The 25,038-nt window shown below is 44.5% G+C and overlaps 3 protein-coding genes across 3 annotated transcripts in view; 2 read left to right on the top strand and 1 right to left on the bottom strand.

Annotated features, from left to right (window-relative positions):
• Positions 1–3,822, top strand: part of MIF4GD (MIF4G domain containing) — a 14,696-nt gene extending 10,874 nt beyond the window's left edge. Inside the window, 4 exon segments of the mRNA XM_015410744.1 lie at positions 454–513; positions 515–610; positions 1,673–1,765; positions 2,035–3,822. Of these exon segments, the coding sequence (XP_015266230.1) occupies positions 454–513; positions 515–610; positions 1,673–1,765; positions 2,035–2,262 (477 nt within the window). The 3' untranslated portion in view covers positions 2,263–3,822.
• Positions 3,823–4,770: 948 nt separating this feature from the next.
• On the bottom strand, positions 4,771–14,012 carry MRPS7 (mitochondrial ribosomal protein S7). Its single transcript, XM_015410746.1, has 5 exons — positions 13,929–14,012; positions 9,066–9,257; positions 7,552–7,615; positions 6,756–6,923; positions 4,771–5,999 (listed from the first exon to the last, which is right to left on the bottom strand). Exons 1-5 carry the CDS (start codon positions 14,003–14,005, stop codon positions 5,778–5,780), a joined length of 723 nt encoding a protein of 240 aa, XP_015266232.1. The 5' UTR covers positions 14,006–14,012; the 3' UTR covers positions 4,771–5,777.
• A 3,945-nt stretch (positions 14,013–17,957) lies between these two features.
• GGA3 (golgi-associated, gamma adaptin ear containing, ARF binding protein 3) overlaps positions 17,958–25,038 on the top strand; it is a 55,610-nt gene continuing 48,529 nt past the window's right edge. The window contains exon 1 of the mRNA XM_015410728.1: positions 17,958–18,025. Coding sequence (XP_015266214.1) covers positions 17,986–18,025 — 40 coding nt within the window. The 5' untranslated portion in view covers positions 17,958–17,985. The remainder of the gene's footprint in view (positions 18,026–25,038) is intronic.

Below are 25,038 nucleotides of genomic sequence, written 5' to 3' on the forward strand. Positions count from 1 at the left end.
TATTTTGCCATATAAACTGCCGTGTCAATTTTTCTAATTCTTTATAGGATTGTTGGTTCAGTACAATTGGAATTGTTTGAAATAAAAAGAGAATTCCCGGTAAAACGTTCATCTTAATAGTAGCTATTCTTCCCATAAAAGATAATTGAAATTGATTCCATTTTTCCAAGTCTTTTTTTAATACTCAAGAGTTTACTATAGTTATCCTTAGACAATGAGCTGCATCTATTTGTTAAAAGTATACCTAAGTATTTAATTTTTTTCTGTACTTCAGTACTGGATTTTTCTTGTAATTGTTGGATCTGTTCTTTCGTACAATTCTTTGTAAACATTTTTGTCTTCCTGAAGTTAATTTTAAACCCTGTCACTAACCCTAACCCCCAGATCCTATTCTGATGCTCTACCCCTGGTACCACACCATCTGACCATTTGGGATCCACGTCTTTGTTACAGGCAGAAAACAAGCAGGTTGGCCAGAGTGTCTTCCGTCGAAGCCTTCTCAACCGACTTCAAGCAGGAATACAAGGACCGTGATGAACTGCGAGCCCGTTCTCTCCAGGCCTGGATCTGCTACGTCACCTTTATTTGTAACATCTTTGATTACTTGAGGGTAAGGGGACCATGCTGAGAGACCAAACGTCTGAATTGTTGATTGGATCCAAGGTCTCTTCACGTGTTCCTCTCCTAATGAGGGAATATGTAGATTTGAGTCTGCCTGTCCCTGGAATGCTGGAGGAAGGAGCAGACTTTCTTCTGTCAGCAGCCAGTACAGGCCAATAGGCTTGCAGGGCTGGTTAACCTGGCTAATTCCTGCCGTTAGCTTTGGCAGGAGCAGCAGCAGCCGCCCCTTACAGGTTGCAGTGTACCACTTTAACTGGGGGCAGTTACTTTTTGTCTGCTGAAGGAGAGCAGCTGCTGCCAGAGAAAGTGATAAACTACATATTGAAAACAAAACTAGAGGCAGCTCCCCTTGTGAATGAGAAACGGGCTCCCCTTCCCATCTGGGTGAATGAGATGTTCCTGGGAGCATGTGTTACTTACTTACTTTCCACACAGTTCAGAGGATCCACATAGCAAGCTGTGCTAAATGTATCAGTGCAGAGATAGTCAGCTTCCAGGCTACACGTGTGCAAATGCAGCCCTTAGCATTCACTGTTTTAATGAAATACATTTGCAGATTCATGTGTGTGAGTTTCTCGGGGAAACCACGTCTCTTTCTGGACTGTATAAAAAGAGGGGAAAATACCCCAAGAGACATGTGGCATGGGTTTTTAGAAGGAAAAGCCTGCTTCAGCAGTCTCCTTGAAATTGTGCATCCAATGCAGCAGTCTTGAAACTTATGCCTCTTTGCACATTATCCTTTAAAGAGAATTCTTTAGTGTTCTTCTTGCAACTTATTTAACCCTTCTAAGCTCCTAGAGTCTTTATTTATTATTATTTATTTAGAAAAAAAATTATGCTGCCTCTTCAGGAACCTGCTGAAGGTGGCTTACAAAGTAAGAATAATAAAAACAAAATATTAGAAGGGAAAAAACCAAGCCCAGTGTAAAAATATACACCCTAAAAACATCACAGACAGTTAAAAATAATTTTGTTTTTCCTAAAAGGGGGTGTCTTCAAAAATTCAGTTATGCTTCGAACATCACTTGACAAATACGCTGCCTATTAACAGGTAAACAACATGCCCATGATGGCGTTGGTGAACCCGGTTTACGATTGCCTCTTCCGACTGGCCCAGCCTGACAGCTTGCAGAAGGAGGAAGAGGTGAGTGTCACAGGAACACAGCAGGGATGAGAGCAGTTTGGACAATGAAAAAGCATCTTCTGCTTGCTTGGTACTCTAGCTGTGCTGCTTCGAGGCTAAGGAACGTACACTGACCAGTTCGCATCGTTGCACGAGCAGGACAGGGGTCACCAGCGCTTTCCTTTTCTTGCTCATCTGGTTTTGTGCTAAAATCCAGCCTGGGGCTATGAGGAATGCCATTCAGTAGTTGCACCTTAACAGAACTTTCTTTTCCTCTTCCTGCTGTTAAGGTGGACTGCCTGGTGCTGCAGCTGCACCGTATTGGGGAGCAGCTTGAGAAGATGAACTCCCAGAGGATGGATGAGCTCTTTTCCCTCCTAAGGGATGGCTTCCTGCTGCAGGAGGGACTCAGCTCCCTTTCCCAGCTGCTACTGCTGGAGATCATTGAGTTCCGGGCCGCTGACTGGAAGATGACGGAAGCGGCCCAGAAATACTATTACAGCGAGGTCACAGATTGAGTGGACAATTGCTGTCACCTGCTCTTGCTGCCCAGAGGCAGGGCTTAAATTCCACCAACTCCCTTTCACCAGCAAACTTCAAACCAAACAAAGCTGCAACTATTTTTAACTTTTCTTCCTCTAGCACTTTTTGTACATAGAATGTATAACACACTCACTTAATAGTCCTCTTATTCTGGGGAACTGGTGGATGAAACGGGGGAAAGGAGGGCAGCCGGATTTAGGAGAAAAGGATATTATTTTAGAACTGCTGTTTGCACAGCGTTGCACTAAATAGGGATCTGTACTGATCAATGAGTGACAAGCTGGGTTGACCTTTTCCTTCATAGACTTGCTGCATCCTGGAGGCTTGCTTGCAGATGCTGACTGAAATGTGCACAGCTAAGATGGAGCGAGGTTAAAAACTAGCCAGGGAATAACCCTATGGACTTTAGAAACCCTTTTCAGCCTCGGTTTGGCAAATTCTTCTTTTAGCGATCTCTGGCTCTTCCATAGCTGATCTTAATTTCCCCTTTAGTCGAGAAGGGGAAAGGGGATTCTGTAATCGAAGCACTAGCAGAGAATTTCAGTTTGCTTCCTTACGAGCCATTTTGAGAGCTTTCAGAAACTTCTCTGAACTCTCAAGAAAAACGTCTCTGAACTCTTGGTCCATGTGCCAATTTTCCTTCCACCATCCACTACCCACCAATGGCAGCTAGTCGCATCATGCTTCCTATTGCTGGTTCTCCAACTGTTAATGGAAAACTAGCAGCTTTTCCAGCATATTGTCACTTCTGTCAAGCAAACAGGTGGAACTCGCAATCATCATTTAATATACCAGCATTGCTGCCATAAATTAAATGCAGACAGTAGGGTGTGCCATCCCTTTGTTTTGCAACCTGAAAATAAGATGTTTGAAAGCTGAGATTCTGCTTAGAGCCCACTCATTCAGAACTTAGTGGCACAGAACTTGTACCACTTCAGACTGTAGGGATGCACGTGCTTATTTGAATGTTCCTCAAAACTGTCCGTGGCACTTTTGCAGTGCAAGAAGGCAAGGCCCATCATGCTGCCACGCTAGCTTTGTCTAAGCCTGGCTTTTTCTGAAAAAAAGAACATGCAATCGTGTCATCCTTGATTGGTGGTCTACAGTCACATGATAACTAGGAGAGAAGAAACCTTGCAATATTTCTAAACATGAGTCTTATGATTAAATGAGCCTGTTGTGGGGAGGGAAAGGGAAAGGAGTTTGTAAGCCGCTCTGAGACTCCAAGTGAAGGGCGGGGTATAAATCCAATCTCCTCTTCTTCTAAATGAAGTGCTTGATGCTGAGTTCCATGCATTGAGTTCCCAGCCCCTTTCCCCCCCCCTTTAAAAATCTCAGGTAGGGAAGAACCTGATTCTGATGGGGAAGGGGGAATGAACCCCCCCACCCACCCACACACTGTTTTCCTCATTCGAAATGGCCCCAGGGAGCCACTAATTTACTCTGATACTATTTTGAGTAACAGCCAGGGATGCTGCTGCTTCTTTTTTTCTTTGTGGAAAAAGAGGTGCTAGAACTCTCAAAAGGGAAATGAAGTTTTCAATCTGTATACTGGAAAATCATGAACTTTTAAACATTTTTAAAAGAATGTTGTCAAAGAGGTTCCAGAACTCTGTTCTGGCACATTCCCCCAGAAAAAAGCCCTGGTAACAGCCCTCTTAAACTGTGTGATTGTTCAGTGATCAAGGGACAAGCCTTGTGACTTATGTGCTGCTTACAATGGCAGAGCACAAGATGTTATAAAAGCTGCTGGCCAGCCATTGCCTGCACCAGTGGTGTTTTATGCTTCTGGACAGGAACATTGGAATTTATGGCCTTGGAAAATTCAGCAGCACCTTTTTAAAAAGTAGGATAAATACACTGATTCTTCCATAGCTGCAGGAGGGTGCTAAAACAAATGCTTTCAACCTGCAGCTAATGCTGTGCCTCACCCCTTCTTCCCTTCTGGCCAGCCTGGGTGCAGGAAGCCAGAAAGGCAGTGCCTTTTTCTCCTGGGAGGTGGGAAGCCTACAGGCTATTTCAGAGCCTCACACTTCAGTGGGCTTAGTCTTTTGAGAACACAGAGCTAGGACCTTATTTTGTCACATTTGTACAATAAGTACTTTGAACCACAGTATTGTACATTTCTGTTAAGAAGGTTGGCTTGCTTTGGAACTTTTTTATAAATAAACATTTTACACTTCTGCATATCCTCTGTCCTTACTTTCCCACTCATTAAGGGCGTCTCCAATTAAAAAGGGGGCCTTGTGGCAGGATTGCAATTAGTTACCAATGGTAAACATTCCCTTCATATGACTAGAAAGGGAAGCGGCTACCCCCCCCCCCTTTAGTCCACAAAGGAGTAGCAAATACATGTAGGTAAGCATGCTAGTAACAATAAAAAAGTGGTGACCTATGACATTTTTTGGGCTTTATTTTTAAGGCAGTGTTATTGGCCTGTACAGAGGTCATTCTTTGGAGAGAGGCAGGAGACACAATGTTCAATAATAGGAATTTATTTATATAATTGATATAACTCTTCCAGTGTGATGAATCATATAATCTTTATCTTTCTGAAACTGGTTTATGCAACTGGTCATTCTTGTCCCTGTTTTACAGGTAGAATAGTTGAGCTAAGATTAAGACCAATTAGCCATTACACAGCAGATATGCCATGTGAACCCCATAGATCACTACCCACTAGGCCGTACTGGTCCTCAGCTAATACAGCCTGCATGGACACACAGCTGCACCTGAGGTACTTCCATTTGTTAGCCTTCCACAGGTGCAGTTCATATGTGGTGGTCAGCAGTTGGATGGCTTGCCACATCAAGTGATGGGTGAGCCATCATAAATAGTACATCAAACAGAACTTTCATTTTTGCTCACCTTATTGCAAGTGCAGTGCCACATGCTGACACATCCAATTGTCAATCGTGAGGTGTAAAGAAATCAAGTAATGAAATGCAGATATGCATGACTCATGGTCCAGAAAGGCTATTGTCATCTGGAACCAAGGGTATAATTTTGAATGTTGGGTACTCTCCCTTTCCCCATCCTTTTTGAGACAGAAAGTTAATTGCAATCCTTTGATTTCTCTCCTCAAGTTCCGTTAAAGCATGGTATCAAATTTCACTCATTTTATCTTACACATACACCACAGTCAACTAACCAACAGGAAAAAAGTATTATAGGAAAGGAGAATGTTCATCAGAGATATCAAAATGTGGTTTACATCTTTATTACCATTAGTTTGGCTCTACTTCAAACGAGGAGGTTTCCAGAAGACTCCAGTAATCTAGGAAATGGGAATAACTTCACCTTGTAAGAGTCAAGAAAAAAACTCCTAAAATATGAAATGTTACTAAGTAATCTGCTTTGAGATTTCTTAAACGTCGTTTCAAGAGAGTCAGCCAAGAAGCACTCCCAGGCTGGTGACATGCTACGAAATGCCTGCCTTCTGGTGAAGTCTCCGTCATCCTACATTGCGTTTGCCAGGACGGTGTGTTTTCTACCACCAACGAAAATGTGCAAAGGCCCGATTAGCCTCTGCCATTTTGTGCATCTCATGCTTTTTCTTTATTATAGGGCCTTCATTGTGGAAGGCTTCCAGCAGCTCACTGGAGAGCTTTTCAGGCATAAATGTCTGACTGTCCTTGTTTTCCCTGCACTCAGTGATCATCCACTTCATAGACAGAAAGCGCCGCCGGTTGTCCTTCAGGGGGGTAGGGACCTGCAGGAGACAAAAGATTATATGTACTCTGTATTAAGGACACCCTGATTCTGAGCAAAAGAAGCTTAAAACACCCTGCATGTGCTTACTGGTGGCATTTATTTTCTGCTCAAGACTTGGGCTACAAAACACTGGTTTCTTTTGAGCAAGAACTGCACTAGGAGAATCAAGGTACTGTTAAGAGTATGCATTTAAGCTACTGTGGCAATAAAAGATCTGGCCTTGCCTTGCTTTCAGAGCCTTAAAGGAGACACTGCCCTTTCTCAGCCAAGCCTTTCTTTATCAGCATCTTAAGGTTTTCAGAACTTAAAAGGTCAAACTGCAGATGGCTCAAGTGTACACAAGGTATTAATTTGTACATATATGGGGAGGCTTAGATCCCTGAAGAGATCGCAATACATCTTCAAAGTGACTTAAAAAGGACAGTGCTTGATAGATCATTTTGCCAGAAATGTTTGTTGCTGTCACAGTCAGTGCCTGTAAAGTGTGCCCAGGCAGAGACCAGCTGCATCAGTCTTAATATGCAGCTATTCAAGAACGGAGCTGGAGCTGCTCTCCCTCCCATGTTATTCTGACAGCACCTAGAGTTCATTGCAATCGAACGGTGAACTGCTGGGGTCTCTTTAATGCCATCCAGTGATGGGAAAGGACAGGCTTATTTTTCAGGAGGATCCAAGCTAAGCCAAGCGGGGTTGAGCTGAAGGGAAGCAGATAATAACATAATTGTCTCAGCTCTTGAATAGGCTGATGAGTTACCTGGTAGGATCGACCTCCTTTCTGGATATTCACCAACCCAATAATAGGCTCGCAGTTTTTCAGGGCCTGATGGAAGATAGTGTAAGGGTTGCACTCAATGTTTTCTCTCTCCTTCTCATCGGATTTATGGTACTTCTCAAGCTGCTTCCTCTTAATGGTTTCTAAAGTCTTAATTGCAAAGAACAGTATAAGAAGAGGCCTCTACTCCTTCTCTGACAGATTCTCTGAGCAGCAGCATTTAGTCTACCCCTGAATAAAGTGGTACAAGCATTACCCATACCCATCTCCCAAGTATCTCTAGGCAGAGAGTGCAATTTGTAAAATCAGTAAATGCAGGACCCCCAAACATTGAACTTCCTTTCTAGCAACTGGAAGCCTGACCCCGACTCATTCAGGTTACAGGACCAAGACCAGATAGTGCATTCAATTTTTGAAACATTCTCAGCGACCACAAAAAATATATTTCTTTTTAAGTGAGAGAAACTGTGGAATTCTCCAGAGTCTGCTCTGGATTTAATGCAGAAAGCAAAGGTATACAACTGGATGCATGATTGCAGATCTGTGGAACTACCCATGTATAAGAATAGATTAGGGACATAATACATAATTTGTGTTTTAGTTACAAGGCCAGTAATGGGGAAATGGGGGGGGGGGAGAGTGCAGATACACATGGGTTTTTTTCCCCCCACACTGGATAGACTAGGGCAGAGGTAGGCACTTTCTAGGTCTCTTTTAAAATGGGGATTCTGTTCCTTTGCCAGATTGGCAATAGTGAGACAAAAAGATAAATAGCTACCTGATTCATGAGGGATCGGGCCAGAGTTTTATTCCCTCCCATCATCATCATGCTAGTGAATTTGCTGTAATAAGAAACCACAGATGTGAATGTACTAGAATTCTGAGTATCATTGCCAAGGCACAAGACCCCTATGACAAAACTCTATCCTTACATTGATCAAACATCACATTATGTATGGAGATTCAGTGCAAGAGTGCCAGTTATTTCATATCTGGTTTCAGTCTTCCTATTGCGTTCATTCTAGAGGGGAAGTTCTACAGCAGTGGTGGCTCCTGCAGTGGTATCCTGGAGGGCTACCAGCCAGACAAGCCCTTCTGTATCAGGAGGAAAGACACAAAACCTTACTGGAAGGCATTGCAAAGCAAGGCCAGAGGACTGCCATCTATGCACCATACAGGCATGTGGCTGCTAAGTGGATAACTTTGCCTGGTACAGAAGTGGGTTATGACATTCGTAAAAGGCACTTCCACTGACTCAGTGGCCATCATCCTGATTAGTGTTAACGGTGCAGCCCCCATGCCTCTGCTACCAGTATTGGTGTCAGATCTCCTCCCATGCAGTGGCACTCAACAGGAGAAGTTGCTAGTCCTCCAGTAAGCGCTGCACCAACTGCCACTGATCAATAGCTCAGAGTGGCAAAGAACATAAAAACTGTCAAGTAAGCAGAACACAGTTTAAACCAGGGGTGTCGAACTCATTTGTTATGAGGGCCAGATCTGACGTAAATGAGACCTTGTTGGGCCGGGCCATGTGTGTCATAAAATGTAATGCCAGGTAGCAGAGATATAAACTTTATAAAGGACACAAACACAAAGAGTGGGGTTTTTTTACTTAAAATAAAAACATGCTTAAAACATTAGCACTCTTGCAATATTTTGTTTATTTAACAGTGTATTGCTCTGAATTATTGCATCAAAATGTCTGTGCTGTTGCAATCTTGAGTGTGCTGTTCAGGTGTGTATCCGTAAGCTGCAAACCTACAATGACGCAGCAGCAGCAGAACTGGAAGAAACAGCAGAAGACAGGCAATTCCACTGTGGGCCTGATAAGAAGCCCTTCGGGGCCCTGATCCGGCCCCCGGGCCACATGTTTGACACTCTGGTTTAAACTTAGCGTCTTACTACATTCAGCAGATCCATGCAAGCAGGTACATAAAACTAGAGGAGATGGGGTCAGTATCACCTCTGAAGATTATACCTGCATTGCTTTATCTTGCACAAGAAAGCATGGAATAGGCAGGTGAGAGAGGACAACACATTGTATTGTATTGTAGCAGTTGTTTTATGAAAAGCTAAGGAGTATTCTGCATTGATCCACCCTGTATTAAAATCACTACCAACATAGCCTCAACACTTCAGGTCACCCAGCTCATAATGTTGTACTTGCTGGCTCCTTCAACTAATAGTCGTTGCTATCTGTTACATATTGATGATACATTTCTCAATAGAAGCAATGAGACTTGGTTAAGCCATAGGCATAGTTGATATACTGATATACAGCTGCACTCATACCTTATCAGTGGATCATAGAACACAGAACTGGTGACACTGGAAGGGGCAGCTTTTATGGGTTGGACTGTTTTGAGCTCTTTGTCAGCCTTTTCCTCTTCTGTTAATTGTTCTGGAGGCTTGCGATATGCTTCTTTGTTTATTTCTGGCTCAAGGTAAATGGGACTGTATCGGCTCCACCTGATCTGGGTCAGCCTGCAAAGGATTCAATGAACAGAAACAGAATTACACCAAAAATTTCAACCCCAGGAACTAGAAGTATAGAACTCTACAGGTTCTACATCCAATTCTGTGACCCAGTAACGCGGATGCACTACCTGTTTTACATAAAGTTTTATATCCTTCCCTTCTACTTAATAGGCACTCAGAGCAACTTACAAAAGGTATAGAACAATTCAGCTATGAGCAGGTTCATATGGGGATGCCTCTAGGTACAGGTGGTAGTACAGCTACCCAACTCCAAGGCTATTTATTTGTTTAAAACATTTCTGTGCCACCTTTCCATCCAAATAGATTCCCCAAGGCAGCAAACCTCAAAATATTTCAACATTTAAACAGCATTTATAAAACAATTTAATAAAAATATAAACACACATACATAACCAAGCAGAGAGGAGGGCCAATAATAGTTATTGGAGGCATGCCAAACAAAACAAAAAGGTTTTCACCCACTGGTAAAAAAGAATGATAAAGGGAGACAGATGAGACTTCCTGAGGAGGGAGTTCCAAAGTTTTGGCACCACAACCAAGAAGGCCCTTTTTTGGGTTGCCTCAGATGGTGGAGGAACCCAAAGCAGGGCCTTCATATGGGAGTAGGCAGTCCTTCAGGGCTGTATAGGGCTTTAAAAGTCAATACCAGCACCTTGCATTGGGCCTGGAAGCAAATCGAGAGCAAGTATAGATGGAACAAGACTGGAGTTATATGGTCCCTACAACCCACTCCGGTCAGCATTCTGGCTGCAGCGTTTTGTGGCAATTGTGGCTTCTGGGCAGTCTTCAAGGGCAGCCCCATGTACAGCATACCAGGGCATGCACCACAGCTGGCCCACCAGTCAATGCTGGTGAAAGGCACCACTGTCACCTGTTTCTCCAACAGAAGGCCTGGTTCCAGCAGCAACCCAAACCTACAAACTTCCTCCTTTAGGGGGAATGAAACCCTATCCATAACAGGAGAAACTTTCCCCCACCAGTTGGCCTTCTGGTTGTTACTTTTCAGATTGTTAGCCCTCATCCATTCAAAGTGCCTCCAGGCACCTGTCTCTATAGCCTCCATGGGATCAGCTGAAATGTGAAATATTCATCTTCATATTGGTGGCAACTCAGCCTGCATCTCTGGATGACCTCTCCCAGTGGCTTTATGTAAATGACAAAAAGCATGGGGGACAAGACAGAAACTTGCGGGACCCTAAAGGCCAAGGGGTGGAGCAGCAGTCCCTTAGCACCACACTCTGAAACCTACCTTAGAGATAGGATTGGAACCATCACAGAACAGTGACTCCTAATCCCAACCCTGAAAGGCGGTTCAGAGGGATACCATGACCAATGGTATCGAAAGTTGCTGACAGGCTCAGATCATCCACCAGGTTAAACAAAATTGCTTTAAGTCCCATAACTAAGCCTGAAACGAGACTGGAGTGGATCCAAACAATCCACGTCATTCAGAAATCCCTGAAGTTTCCCCAACACCACTCTTTCAGTCACCTCACTGAAGAATGGTACATTTGAGACTGAATAGCAGTTATCCAGCTCTCCAGGGCTCAGAATAGGTTTCTTTAGGAATGGACACACTACTACCCACTTCAAGGCAGAGGCAATCACCTCCTCTCTTAGGGAAGCATTATTGTCTCCCAGACCCAACTTGCCAGCCCCTCCCAGCAGATCTGAGCAGAAAGGAGGGGCAAGGGTCATATGAGCAGCTGGTACATCTTAAACTACCACAAATCCTGTCTACATCCCCAGACTTGACACAGTAAAAGATATCCCACACAACTGGGCAAATCAACTCTCTGGGACCATCCAATCCTGTCACTGCTAAGGCAGAGTTCCAGTCGGAATGGATGCAAGAGATTTTATCCTCAAGCACTTATCAAAATGATTGCTGCTTTACAGGTCAGCATCAGCACTATGAATTAAGCCCAGAAACCAACAGCCCATGAAGCTACTGTAACACTGGGGAGATGTGATCCCCATAATGTATCCCAGTCAATTCCCACACTCTACATTATCTGAAGCTTCTGAACCATTTTCAATGGCAGCTCCACCCACATCATTACAAAGTTGGAGTCCAGTATATTAGAGTAGTGCAGTCTCAGTGTTACTAGAGCATACATGCATAGGATCAGACTATTTAATTTTCATTGTATTCAGGATGGTTAGACAATGGTTGAAGGATGGATATATGTTTATGGTTGATTACAATCCACATCTGGATGTTAGAAGGAAACAAAAGGATGATAGTAGAAAAGAGTAAGAGTCCAGTAGCGCTTTAAAGATTAACAAAATTTGTGGTAAGATATGAGCTTTCGTGAGTCACTGCTCACTTCTTGTATTCAAGGTGTGTTTTCTTTATATGGCTTTTTAAATTTAAAGTTTATTGAGTAGGACTATTTCATACAATATATATTTATATTTCATAGGCCCCCCCCCCCCCCTATTCCCATATCCTTACCCGCAGGGCCGGCTCACTCACTAGGCAAACTAGGCGATCGCCTAGAGCGGGCTGGCCCTTAGGGGCGCCAAACTGCACCCAGCCCCGTACTCTGGGAGTTTCTTGATTATTTGTGTTTTTCATTCTTCTTAAAATGCATTTATTTTTGAAAAATGGTGGGCGCACGGGGGGGGGGGCAGAAGGGATCCTCGCCTAGGGTGCAAAATAAGCTGGGGCCAGCCCTGCCTACCCGCTTAAAAAACCACCATACAACTCCCTCAGAGCCACGTTCTAACCATTAATACATGTTCATTTGATTATTCATTAATTATTACCCATTCAATCTTCTAACTTCTGTCTTCTATACATGAAAAGAAAGCTGGACAGGGTTGCCTCTGTTAACCCCTTCAGCAGAAAGGCAATCCCTCCTCTCTGCTGCCAGAGGTCCTGGGGGAGGCGCACCCTCCACCTCCTTGCCATGCCCTCTAATTATTGACTGCTATATTTTTATATTAGATACCACTTTGTTTACTAATGATAAATAATTGCCGCTTTGGATATAATTCTAAATTCCCTTCTTGTTCTCATTCAATTGCTCTCAACAAAATCTATTACACTAATAACATACACAGACTGTCCTTTCATATGTCTCATTCTGATTGTTTAGTCACAGCTTCCAGTAGTTTCTTTCCAGAATGCTCATCATATGCTGCTTACTTCTTCAGATACAAAGGAGAATAGTTTTCCATATGAATGTGAAAAGCACAGATGTTATATTGTAAAACAATAACTCAAGTTTGCATCCATTTAGTAACAGATATAAACAATTCATTGTGATTATTTACTTTACCTCCTCCTGGCACCAAAGATACATTGCAGATCCAGATTCACCACAAGAACCTATAACCATTAGTTCTCCCACACATGCATTATAAACTAGGGAGGGGCACGCTTTAACTGGCACATTCATTCATTCATAGAACCACTGATGGTGCAATCATTTAGTTACTGCTGGGGTTGCCAGCCTCCAGGTGAGGCCTACTGCTGTCCAGCCTACAGAGATCTCTTCCTTTGGAGATAATGGCTGCTTTGGAGAATAGACTGTATATCAGGGGTGGCCAAACTTGCTTAACGTGAGAGCCACATAGAATAAATGTCAGATGTTTGAGAGCCGGAAGACATGAGCAAATATTACGCACACATTTTTATTGAAAAATAAGCAAATTTGCTTTTTATTAACATTAAAACAGACTGCCAAAAACAAAAACAAAAGGGATAAAAACAGATATTGCTAATATTTATTTGTTTGCTAATGATATTTATTTGTGTATGAGAGAGTGAGGTGGAAAGAAAGAATAAAAGAGGTGGAAGGAAAGAGAGAGAGAGAGAGAGAAATGAAGAGAGCAAATAGATGGGGTGGGAGAGGGAAGAAAGGAAGTGAGAAAGAGAGAAAAAGAGAAAGGTGGAAAGAAAGCAAATAGATGGCTTGGAAAGGGATGTAAAGAGACAAATGCCTTCTCCAAGCCAGGGGGGTGCTTTGAGAATGCACTTACAGTTGCTTTCTTTCTCTGCTTCCTCCCACTTCTAGCCCACCCAGGGAGGGGAACACTGGCTGGGGAAGGGAAGACCGATCAGGGAGGCATGCCTCCCCTTTACTTCCCCAGCTACCCTGCTAGGAGCCATACAATATGTGTGAAAGAGCCGCATGTGGCTCCGAGCCACAGCTTGGCCACCCCTGCTGTATATCATTCTACCCAGCTGAGGTCCCTCCCTCCCCATAGCCCTGCATTCTCCAGGCTCCACCCCCAAATCTCCAGAAATTTCACAACCCAGAGTTGGCAACCCCAGCACTGCAGTCGCAGTCCATTTAATTCAATGGCGTTCGAGTGGAAAACCTCTACATTGGATTGCACTGCGAGTCACCTGGACCACAATGCACTACACGGTAGCTGGAAAGCATAAATTAATCTGAAGGTGACCGATGGATAAATAAGCATGAAAGGGGGAGGGGCTGGATTCTACCACCATTTCGGGTCCTTTTTCTGTAACTGTCAGGTCTATACGTCAAGAACGAGGCACACTTCGAAACCGTGCTGCGTGTACACTATGCTAGAATCACGGAGTTATATTAAGCAAACGAAAATTCTTTAGAGCGACGATTCTGCATCCCATATTATCACCTCAAAGTTTGCGAACCCTTATTTTAGAACCCCACTTACCCAGGCAACCAGACTTTGCTATTGCTATACAGCCTCTGTCCCGCTACCTCGAGCCTCTCCATCATGGGGGCAGCCATTTTGAGTGTGTCCTCAGGACCCTATCCATAGGTGTCTTAAGATACTGCCGGACAGCTTTGCTCCCTTACATTAGACACTGGCTTCTGCATAGAAGCCTTTTACGTGCAAGATGTGATACTCGGTAGAAAGGAACAAAACCACAGAATTATTTTTGAGCGGACATAACAATTTTATATTTATCTTTATTATTATGAAAAGTTTTACTCATTGCCAAGTCAAAACCTTGCGAAACCGAAAGCGACCGCTTCTGTTTCCTTTAAAAAAAATTAGGTGTCATATAGCTAAGCCGTCAGAGACAAAGCGCACCTCCTAAAGTTTTCTGTTCAGCAAGTATTAGAAATTTGCTTCCGTCGTGGTAATTACATGCAGTGATTTACTCAGTGGTCACAAATGAGTCATGTTGGGGCACCTCAGCTATCCTCTTTGTCAATGGCTAGTCTGGAGTGAATTGAATGCGAAGGGCGTCTGGAGGGTCGAGGGGTGGGAGAGGGAAGGTGCTTTCTGTTGGATATTGTGACTGCACGCAAGAGGATCTGGGAAGGAGAGGTTAAGAGAATTCTCCGCTCGGATACACTTGGCAGTTGTTCCCACCCTCTTTGGTCCTTGCTCGCCTTCTGTTTCATCTTATATAGGACCTCTCTTCTCTCTCTTGCCTGGACTTGGAGCTGTAGCAAGTTAGCTAGGGTTGCCAGGTCCTACCTTTAAGCCAGCGGGGACTCATGGGTCCTTCCTGGGATCTGTGCATGTGACACAATGACCCAGAAGTGATGTCATTGCATCACTGTCAGAGGGTGATGATCTAGTTTTGGGGCAAAACTATGGGTTTTTGCCTTCAAAACCATAGAGTTTGCCCAAAAACTAGAGTGTCACACCCTACATGGGTGACACAATGATGTCACTTCTGGGTGAAATCATCGTGACAGGGATGTCACACAGAAATGTGCCTGTTTGGAGGTGAGGCCCCACAAATCGGGCCCCCAGAAATTGGAGCCCTGGAAACTGGGGTTCTAGCAACCCTAAAGTTAACATTTTTGAAGTTAATCTGTTCACAATAAGTTAAATGTACCTACATGACTATGTCATGTAAGATGTGCTCCTGTTTTTGCAAGTAAAATTTATTTCTCTTGTTACCACTGGAGTCAGATCATCTTTGTAATTTATTTGAACAGCATTTTCCCCTTAACTGGGAAACATGGAGGATTGGGGATATTACATAAAGGTTCTGTGCTTCCAAGTCATTTTTTTTTTACATTTCAAACTCATTATTAGCCAGTTTGGTGTAATGGTTAAGAGCGGCAGACTCTAATCTGGAGAACTGGGTTTGATTCCCCACTCCGCATGCAACCAGCTGGGTGACCTTGGGTCAGTCACAGTTTTCTGAGAACTGTTCTCTCAAGAGCAGTTCTCTCAGAGCTCTCTCAGCCCCACCTACCTCACAGGGTGTCTGTTGTGGGGAGAGGAAGGGAAGGAGACTAAGCCACTCTGAGACTTCGAGTGAAGGGTGGGGTATAAATCCAACTCTTCTTCTTCATTCTACATTTAACCAGGCTTAGGAAGTTAGCTGGGACCAGAGAAGAGGAGGAAACGATTGCACAGAATGAATGTGCTAGTATGCTCTGCTCTACTGAAATGTGCAAAGTAAATGCAGATCCAATGGGTTCAGCATATCAGCACACTAGGAACAAGCAACAAAGCTCACAAAAACACAGAAAAAAGATTGCAAGAAGCTTGGCAGTTGTAAGATGGATACTTTCTGGACATTCTTTTTGAAAAAATAGTTTTTATCGAATAAGTGGGGTTTTTTAACATTCCTCCAAGGTCAGGGACAGAGGGTGGTGCTTGGAGAGAGGTATGTGGAGTCCCCCAAGGGGCAATCCTCTCTCCAATGTTATTTAAGCTCTATATGCGCTCCCACACCCAGCTGATACAGAGTTTTGGACTGGGCTGTCATCAGTATGCAGATGACACCAAGTTGTGTCTGTTGATGGATGGATGTTGATGGCTAGATACTACTCCAGCTTCTCTGGCCAAGGGTCTGGAAGCCGTGGTTGGATGGTTGAAACAGAGCAGGTTGAGATGAAATCCATCTAAGATGGAGGTCCTGTGGCTGGGCAGGGGGGGATTTAGGGTTAGGTGCTAACACCCGGCTCTTGACAGTGTACCTTTAACACCAGTTACAACAGTCAGGACCCTGGGTGTGCTTCTGGGTGCCTCCTTATCAATGGAGACCCAGACTGCAAACGTTGCCAGACTGGCATTCTTCCAACTATGCTAGGTCAGGCAACTGGCTTCCTTCCTGTCTCACCCTGACCTAGCCACAGTGATCCATGCAACGGTCACTTCCAATTACAGCTGGTTCAGAATGAGGTGGCGCAAGTTCTCACAGGAACTCCATTGACAGCATATATTCAGCTGGTGCTCTGCCAGCTGCACTGGCTCCAGGTTGAATACCAGATCAGGTTTGAGGTTTTGGTATTAAACTTTAAGACCCTAAACAGTCTGGTACCAACTTATCTACGGGACCACCTCTCCTGGTATATCCTCCAAAGAGCATTACGCTCAAGAGAGAAGAACCTGCTGGTGATCCCTGGCCCAAAAAGTGTCTGGCGGTACTCAACCAGAGCCAGGGCTTTCTCAGCACTGGCACTGACCTTGTGGAACTCTCTGCCGAATGGCATAAATGCCCTGTGGAACTTAACTCAGCTCTGCAGGGCTTGTAAAACGTTCCACCAGGCTTATGGTTGAGGACAGCAACAGTTTTTTTTAGCTAGCCTGGCTCCTTCCTCTCTTCTCCCCTATTGGGAAAGGATACTGAATTGTGTGTTTGCTGGCACCATCTACAATTGTTATTTGTAATTGTTAGCTGAATTGTTAAGCTTATTCTGTTTTTAATTCTATTTTAAATCATTGTGTATTTTTGGAAATGTTGTCCCCTGCCCTGAGCCCTGTAAATCTAATAATAGGGTGGATTATAAATCCAACAACAACAACAACAACAACAATAGCTGCCCTGTTCTTGGGAAAGACAAATCATGGTTTGAACTGTACAGATTACACATGGCCTGAATGATAGAACTGATGAGTTAGCCGTGTTAGTCTGCTGTTGCAAAATAGTAAAAAGCCCAGTAGCACCTGTAAGACTAACATACTTTACTGTAGCATCAGCTTTCAAGAAACATAGCTCTGTGTTTCTTGAAAGCTTATGCTACAATAAAATTTGTTTGTCTTTAAGGTGGTATAGAACTGAATCAGAATCCTTTATCCCATCCTGGGTAAGTCAAGCTTTCTCATAGAAAAGTGTGGCATGTTGGGTTGTGATGTCTGCAGTTTTCAGGCATGCTTTGAGGGCAGTTTAACAATGGGGTTGCAGATTCAAAAGCCGACTGGTTAAAGAGTTGCTGATTATAGCCCCCTGAGTTCCAACAGTTCTGGGGGTGGAGGTGGGAATGCTAAGAGACGAAAGCCTACACCTACACTACTCCATCTTCAGGGATATCCTGCTTGAACAAATGAAGAGGTTTGCTTCACACACAAAAACTATCACGTTTGAAGCTCTTTTGATATTTCTTTGAGAACCAGTGCGTGTAGTGTAGTGGTTGGGAGCATTAGAGACAGAGACGCACGTTCAAGCTCTCCTCTGTCATGAAATTCCCTGGCTGACCGTAGGCGTTTGCTCTTGAGCAATCTGTTGAGAGATTAAAATTGGGAGGACACAAACTCTCGAAACAGGGTGAGATAAAATCAGTTCTTGAGATGGAAGGAGACTAGAACAGGCACGGTAGACTTGAGGAGTACAAGTCAGAAAACAGCTTCCCAATAAATAATAACTGACAGCTTGAGCATAACCCGGTACGAGGCTGCAAGGGAACAGGCACTTCTTCTTCTTCCTCCAACCCGAGCCTAAACTGGGCCGGACCTGCCTCCGCTCGGCTGTGGCGTAGGCCGGTCAGGGGGCGGTGTCTCTAGGCCGGCCGGCAACATGGCGGAGGCGGAAGGGGAAAGCCTGGAGTCTTGGCTGAGTGAGTAACCCCCGTCCTCTCCCCTTCCGCCGAGTGAGGGGGGCGGCAGCTTGGCGTCCCCCTCGGTTTGGGGAAAAGAAAGAAATGGCGTGAAGGAGGTACAAGAGCCCCTCCGGGGGGTGGGGGCGGGGGGAGAGAAATGGGGCTGCGGTCCGCGGGCTGAGAGGAGCGTGAATGGGGCAATGGCAAACCCGAGGAAAGGGCTGAAGATGGGCTGGGGCAAAGGGGGGAGCCTGTGGGGCACCTTTGAGAGAGAGGGCGGCCATGGGGCGAGAGGCTGTGGGGCCACATACAAAGGAGGACTGTGCCTCGGCTGCAAGAGGACTGGTTAGCCAGTGAAGGTTTTTCGCGTTCCTGACGCCAAGCTGGACTGGCCGACATTCTTTCTTCCCTAGGTTTTGTGGAGGCGCAGCAGCCCAGGCTGGCTTCTTTTACAGGTGGGCAAGTTAAAGGGGCTGCTTCCCTTGGGGCGTCCTGCCTGTGACTGTCACCTGTCTCTGCCCGTCTTTTCCCCTCATCTTTGCCCAGTTTTGTTAAGTCTCACCCAGTCCACGCTGATGGCTTACCCTGGGTACCCTCACCTTCTGCCCAGAGCATTTCTGCGGTTCACCCGTGGCACAGAGATCATGTACCCTCTGTTCTCCCACTTTCTTTAGTACATGCCAGAGGGTCTTTTTCCTGCCAAAGTTTGTCCCAAATGAGTTTCTCAGTTCCTCTGTTGCCAGTAACTGCCCACATGTATGTGTGGCTATATATATATGTAACTTCATTTATACCTCATCTTTTCCCCTGAAAAGGCCCCAAAGAAGCCTACATCATTCTCCATTTTATCCTACATACTAGCATGCACAGGCATAGCCTTCTATGAATAATTAAGACCGTACAGCTTCCCTCAACCCCTCCCCCATCTCCTTCATACAGAATTGGAGTTTAGGGTCGTGTAGACGAGTCACACTTGGCTGTGCAACTGAACAACAAAAGTATGAAGCATGATCTAGGAATATCTGTGTTCAGATGTCACCACAGCTCTGGAATGTATTAAGTGCATTTAGGCACACTCCGTAAGTTCTTCTCCTTATACCTCTCTGGTAAAAGACAATAAAACTTGCCTACCATGTTGTAAACATTAATGAATGTTTGGGACATGCTTCCACGAATTGAAGTGAGCTGTGTATATATCATTCATGTCCCGTCTCTAACAAAGTTTGTGGTCATGCCCCTTCTACCTATTTCCTTTCCACTTCACCTTAATGTCATTAAAATATTTACTAATTAGTAGTATAGGCAGTCCAGGCATTTCCTGTGTGTAAGTGGAGTGTGCCTTCTGGATCTGGCAGGTTGTTACATTAAATAAAGGGTGATGTAGACTACACATAGTTTATATACCACTTTTCCTGAATAAACTTGAAATGGTTTCCATATTTAAAAAACACCAGTACACAATCAATAAGTTAAAACCCAAAATTCTAAAACCACTAAGGGTCAATATAAGACCATAATTCAGCCCGAGGCCCTCCTTAATAGCTCTCCCTCCTTGTGTAGAGATGGAGAAATTCTTCCCTGGGCTGTAGGCTGTTCTAAACTCACGGGGGGGGGGGGGGAGAGGAGTGGGAGGACCATAATGTCCACTCAGGTTCATAGATGCTGTGCTTACAGACTGTTTCAGTTGTATTCCCAATATCTTTTTCATCAAGATAAGCTGTTCCTTGTTTCCTGATAGTTTCCTGCACAGTATAGTATCATGATGTCTTTGTGAATCTCTCGTGTTTTTGATCATTTCCTCTCCTCTCTGCCCTTCCCCCTCTCCCCCAATTTAGTTTGTGTGGGGAAATGTTGCATTTTCCTGAAAGACTGAAAAATATCTGAATGAGATGCATACCTGTGTTTCCTAGGTCTCTTTGTTCACCCAATTGATTATTGTTTTCTCTCTGGTATTTACCTGATTATTTCATCTTGCTCATTTCTTGCTCCCCCCCCCCATTTTAGAGTGCAATGTACAGTTGCTAAATGGTTCCAAACAAAAATACACCAAAGTAAGTTATTCCCTAGGCTGCTGCTTCATGGAAATAGTAGCTAGGCCTTTGCCCATTGCAACAAAATGAACTGCTTCTCCAATACAGATTCAGCAGACTGTTGTGCACTTGAATGACCAGTGCATTGAGACTGAGATATCTAAGCAGAAATCCAGATCTGCAGTTGCAGTGGGCACAGACAGCCCGAAGTCTGGCTCCATTAACCTGTGATTCATTTCTAAAATCAGGAAGGTCATATAATTCTGTGTTCACTGTCTTCCTTCTCTAGCATTGCAAGCCTAAGCAGAGTTATGTAGTGGTCTTAGAAGGGTATAACTCAGTTTAGGATTGCACTGTAAATAACTGGTTCCCTTGCTGTGAAAAACTCTCCGCAGCTTCCAGCTGATTTGCATTCTTAGATATTCAGAATGAACTATGTTCTGATGTATTATTTAGTTTATACTGGATCTACAAGATTTTACACTTAATGTTTTACAGTATAAAAGAAAAAAACAAATTATTGTTTTTGCTAAAATAAATAGCATGCACAAGTTTTTTCTTTTACCATTTAGACGATTCTTTAGACTATTCCAAGTGCTTTACATACGTGATACCAGTAATCCTTACGGCAATCTTGTAAGGTAGGTTGTTGTTACTGCATATTGCAGATGAGTGACTGGGGCTGAGAGAAATAGCTTGCCTAAGTGAGTTATGGCAGAAGTGAGAGTTGAACCAGGAACATCCTGGTACATAGTCTTTTAGCCGCCACCATAACATCTGCTGTCATTAATAAAACCGTTTTCACCTGCCTCCTAAAGGTTGAGAGTGAGGGGGCTAGGCGCATGTCCCTGGGGAGGTTGTTCCATTGTCATGTTTCATAATCATTGACTGTTCCTCGCCTTTATGTTGGTGCACCTTAATGCCTTAACATCTAGAGTTTTATAAGGGAGTTATCTTAAGATACCATACTCTGATAGAGTATGTGACTTTGGTGCCAGTAGTGTAGTCTCCCTTTATCACGTGACCTTTGAATGTAATTACTTTTCTGAGCCTAGAAATCTTTTAATTCTTCCTGTGCTCCAAAATATAGATCATAAGGAGACACTACCTCTTTTATTATAAAATAGGAGACCTATTACTCTTTTGAATGTAAAATTTTATGCATCTGTGATAGATTTTTGCAGCTGTTCAAATAGAGTCTATATTTTAGTAATCTGCTTAGAACTAATAAGAAGCAGTGTGAGGTAGAGAGATAATCATGGGACTACCACTGAAAAGGCCCTCTCTTGTGTACCCACAAGACAAGCTTCTTTAATTGACAGGACAGTCAAGAGGCTCTCTCCTTGTGATCTTAGTACCTGGGCAAGAATATGAAGGAGAAGACAGTCCTTCAGATACCCCAGTCCCAAGCCATGTAGGGCTTTAAAGGTCAAAAAGACCTTGAGTTGTGCTTGGGAGCAAATTGGAAGACAATGTAATTGCTGTAATATTGGGGTCATGTGATCCCAATAACTGGCCCCCACCAGCAGTCTAGCAGCAGCATTCTGCACCAGCTGCTGCTTCCCAGCACTTTTCAAGGGTAGCCCTAAGTAGAGTGCATTACAGGAGTCCAGACTAGATGTAACTAAGGTATGGATAACTGTGGCTAGATCAGACTGAGCCAGGAGTGGGTGTAGCTGGCACACCAGCCAAACCTGGGTGAAAGCACTCCTTATCTCCTGCCATCACCTGATTTTCTAAGGTGACTGCTGTGTTGAGCAGCACTCCCAAACCTTGAACCTGACTTTTCAAGGGGAGTGTAACCCAGTCCAAGAGATGGGAGATCACAAGTCCCTAGTCTGCATTTTCTATTAAACCAGAGCACCTGTCTTGTTAGGATTAAGTTTCAGATTGTTCACCTTCATCCAGCCCATTACTGATTCCAAGCTCCAGTTTAGAACATCAACAGCTTTCTCAGAATTAGGGGGGGAAGAAAGGTAGAGCTGGGTATCGTCTGCATATTGGTGACACAGCCCAAACCTCCTGAGGACGTCTTCCAGTGGCTTCATGTAGATATTAAATAGCATGTGGGATAAGATCAAACCCTGTGGAACCCCACAGGCCAGTAGCCATGTGGCAGAGCAGGAATCCTCCAGCACCACCTTCTAGAACTGGCCTCCCAGACGGGAATCAAACCACTAACACAGGTACCCCTTAGTCACAGTGCCGAGAAGAATTCCAGTAGGATACCATGGTCGATAGTATCATACGCCACTGAGAGATCCAGCAGAACTGGCACTGTCACATTCTCCCATCTAGTTCTTGGTAGAGGTCATCAACCAAGGCTTCCAAAGCAGTCTGTGTTCCAAATCTTATATAAAAGCCTAATGTATTGGCACTTTCCAGCTCTCCCATTGGCTGTGCTGTGCACTCCATCAGCCATTGGTCCATCAACCGCCACTCAAGAATACTCGTATGCCATTGGCTGGGGGCTGGGTTTGCTCCTCTCGCCCACCCGCTGCCAGCCTGGCCACTATTCCCTGACAGAATAAACTGCCAAAACAGCTGTGTCTCCTGACGAAGATGCTTCACCTCCTGCTGCTTCTAGGCTCACTTTCCCTTCAGTGGCTGTTGCCAGGCAACCAAGCTTGGTTCTGTCACTAAAATGTGGTGGGAGGAGGCCCTTTCCATGCCTGTTTTGGCCTTTGAGAGAAAACTCATTGGGGCCAGTTGTCAGGCTCCCAGTCAAATCACTCTCCACACACACTTTCTTTAGTGAATGGTTTATTTAGAAATGTGAGATGCAGTGGGTTCAAACTCTTTGTTAGGACTGATGTGCAGGGTGGGAAACACAAGGTATAGTTACAACCCCAAATTCCATGCGTTCAACGTCAACATTACTACAGTGGTCTTGAAAGATATACAACCACTATCTAGCCAGGCACACCCCCCCCCTCAGGAATGCAATGGCAGGTGAGGGCAGTGATAAGGCAGAGGGGTACATAGTGCAAGCAGACAGCAGCAAGTAAATCATGGGGAAAGAATACAGGACATAAGTAGAATACATCATCAGGCGCCAGCCAGTTGCCTGTTACTGAAGGCCTGATCCTGTTACTAAAGCTCTCACCCCCCTGGCTTATGAGGATGGCAACGATGGAACTCTTTAATCAGGCGGGCAACTCTAATATGCTTAGAGAGGACCCTCTCATTCTGTTCTGGCCCAAAGTCCTTTCACTTGACAAGGTACTGTAGCTGGCCTCTTTTGATCTGGGAATCAAGGATGGCCTCCACCACTTGGTGAAGTTGCCCATCTATCAGAAGAGGTGATGGAGCTGGTGGACAAGGAGTCCAGAGCGAGGGTCCAGGATCCCTTTTCAGGAGAGTGAAATGAAACACAGGGTGCAAAGAATGAAGAGATTTAGGCAATTCTACTTCAACAACCACCTTATTTATAACCCCTTAAAAGGTCCAATGTATTTCCACCTGGGTTGAAGTCCCTTAATGTGCTTTGTGGAAATATATAAAGAGTCCCCAGGAGCCAAGTTCCACTCAGGGCTTCGCTTGCCATCTGCATAACGTTTATAGTCCTCTTTGGCTTTATTCAAGGTCTTTTGCAATATGTCCCAATTCTTTGTCTAATTTTTGCATCCCCTTTAACAGGTTCGTTCAAATCTACGGTTGGGAGAGGGGCTCCGTCATACCCGTGCACCGCCATAAAAGGGGTCATCCTGATGGAGCTATGGGGGGAATTATTGTAGCTGTATTCCGCAAAAGGCAGAAGCTGCACCCAATTATCCTGTTGGTGATTCAAGGATTTGGTTGGTACGCTCAGTTTGGCCATCCGTCTTGGGGTGGTAGCTACTGCTAAGTCCTCGTTCCACCCCCAATAGCGCCATTAGTTCCTTCCAAAACTTGGCAACAAACTGAGTTCTGTGGTCAGATATGACCTTTCTTGGCAAAGTATGCAGTCGTATCTTATGCTGTAAAAACATGACAGCAAGTTGCTTAGTGGTGGGTATTTGCTTACACAAATGAAGTGGGCTTGTTTAGAAAATAAATCAACCACTACCCATATAACGAACTTCCCTTGACTCTCAGGTAGATCAGTTATAAAGTCCCTTGATATCACTGCCCACGGATGTTCAGGGGTTTCCAACAGTTGGAGCTGACCAGGCACTTTGCCTTTCCTCCGCTTACTCTTCAAACAGGTTTGGCACGTAGCTATGTATTTAGAAATATCTTTTCTCATTCCTGGCCACCAAAACTGTCTTTGTATCAAATGCAAGGTCTTTAAGTAACCAAAATGTCCCAATATTTTATTATCGTGGCTTTGGGTTAAAATCTCCCCCCTCAATGTTTCGGGCACATATGTTTTGTCACCTTTGCACCAGCTTCCATTATCACGTTGGTGCAGCCCATCCTTTTCTACCTTTTCTAGATCATGGGGGGTGAACGCTGACTTGAGCTTCTCCAGCCAGTTACTTTGCTCCTCCTCCTTCCCTGCGTTCGCCTGACTACGTGTCATTACTGCCCCTCCCAACTGGGTGGGGGAAAACATGGTGTCTGTGACCTCATCACGCTGGCTGGCGTGCTGTAGGAGGCAAGAGAGGGCATCAGCTAAAAAGTTATCTTTCCCTGGGAGGTACTTTACGGTGAACTGAAACTTAGAGAAAAACTCCACCCACCAGAGTTGTTTAACATTCAGGTGGTGAGGTGTTCTTAGTGCCTCCAAATTCTTATGATCTTTCTATACTTCAAACAGTACCCTTGCCCCCTCTAGCCAATGCCGCCATGTAGTAAACACCAACTTCACGGCCGCAGCTTCTCTGTCCCAAACTGCCCAATTGCGCTCGGCCCCTGAGAACTTTTTGGAAACATAAGCTAGGGGGTGTAACTTGCCATCCGCACCTCTTTGCAGAATCGCCCCTCCCCCATCGCCACATCAGATGCATCCACTTGCACAATAAAACCTTTATTTTCATCTGGATGGTGGAGGATATACTCTGAGGTGAACAGCTTTTT

The sequence above is a fragment of the Gekko japonicus genome, unplaced genomic scaffold (genome assembly GCF_001447785.1).
Source record: "Gekko japonicus isolate JY-2015 unplaced genomic scaffold, Gekko_japonicus_V1.1 scaffold15, whole genome shotgun sequence".
Classification (NCBI taxonomy): Eukaryota; Metazoa; Chordata; class Lepidosauria; order Squamata; family Gekkonidae; genus Gekko; species Gekko japonicus.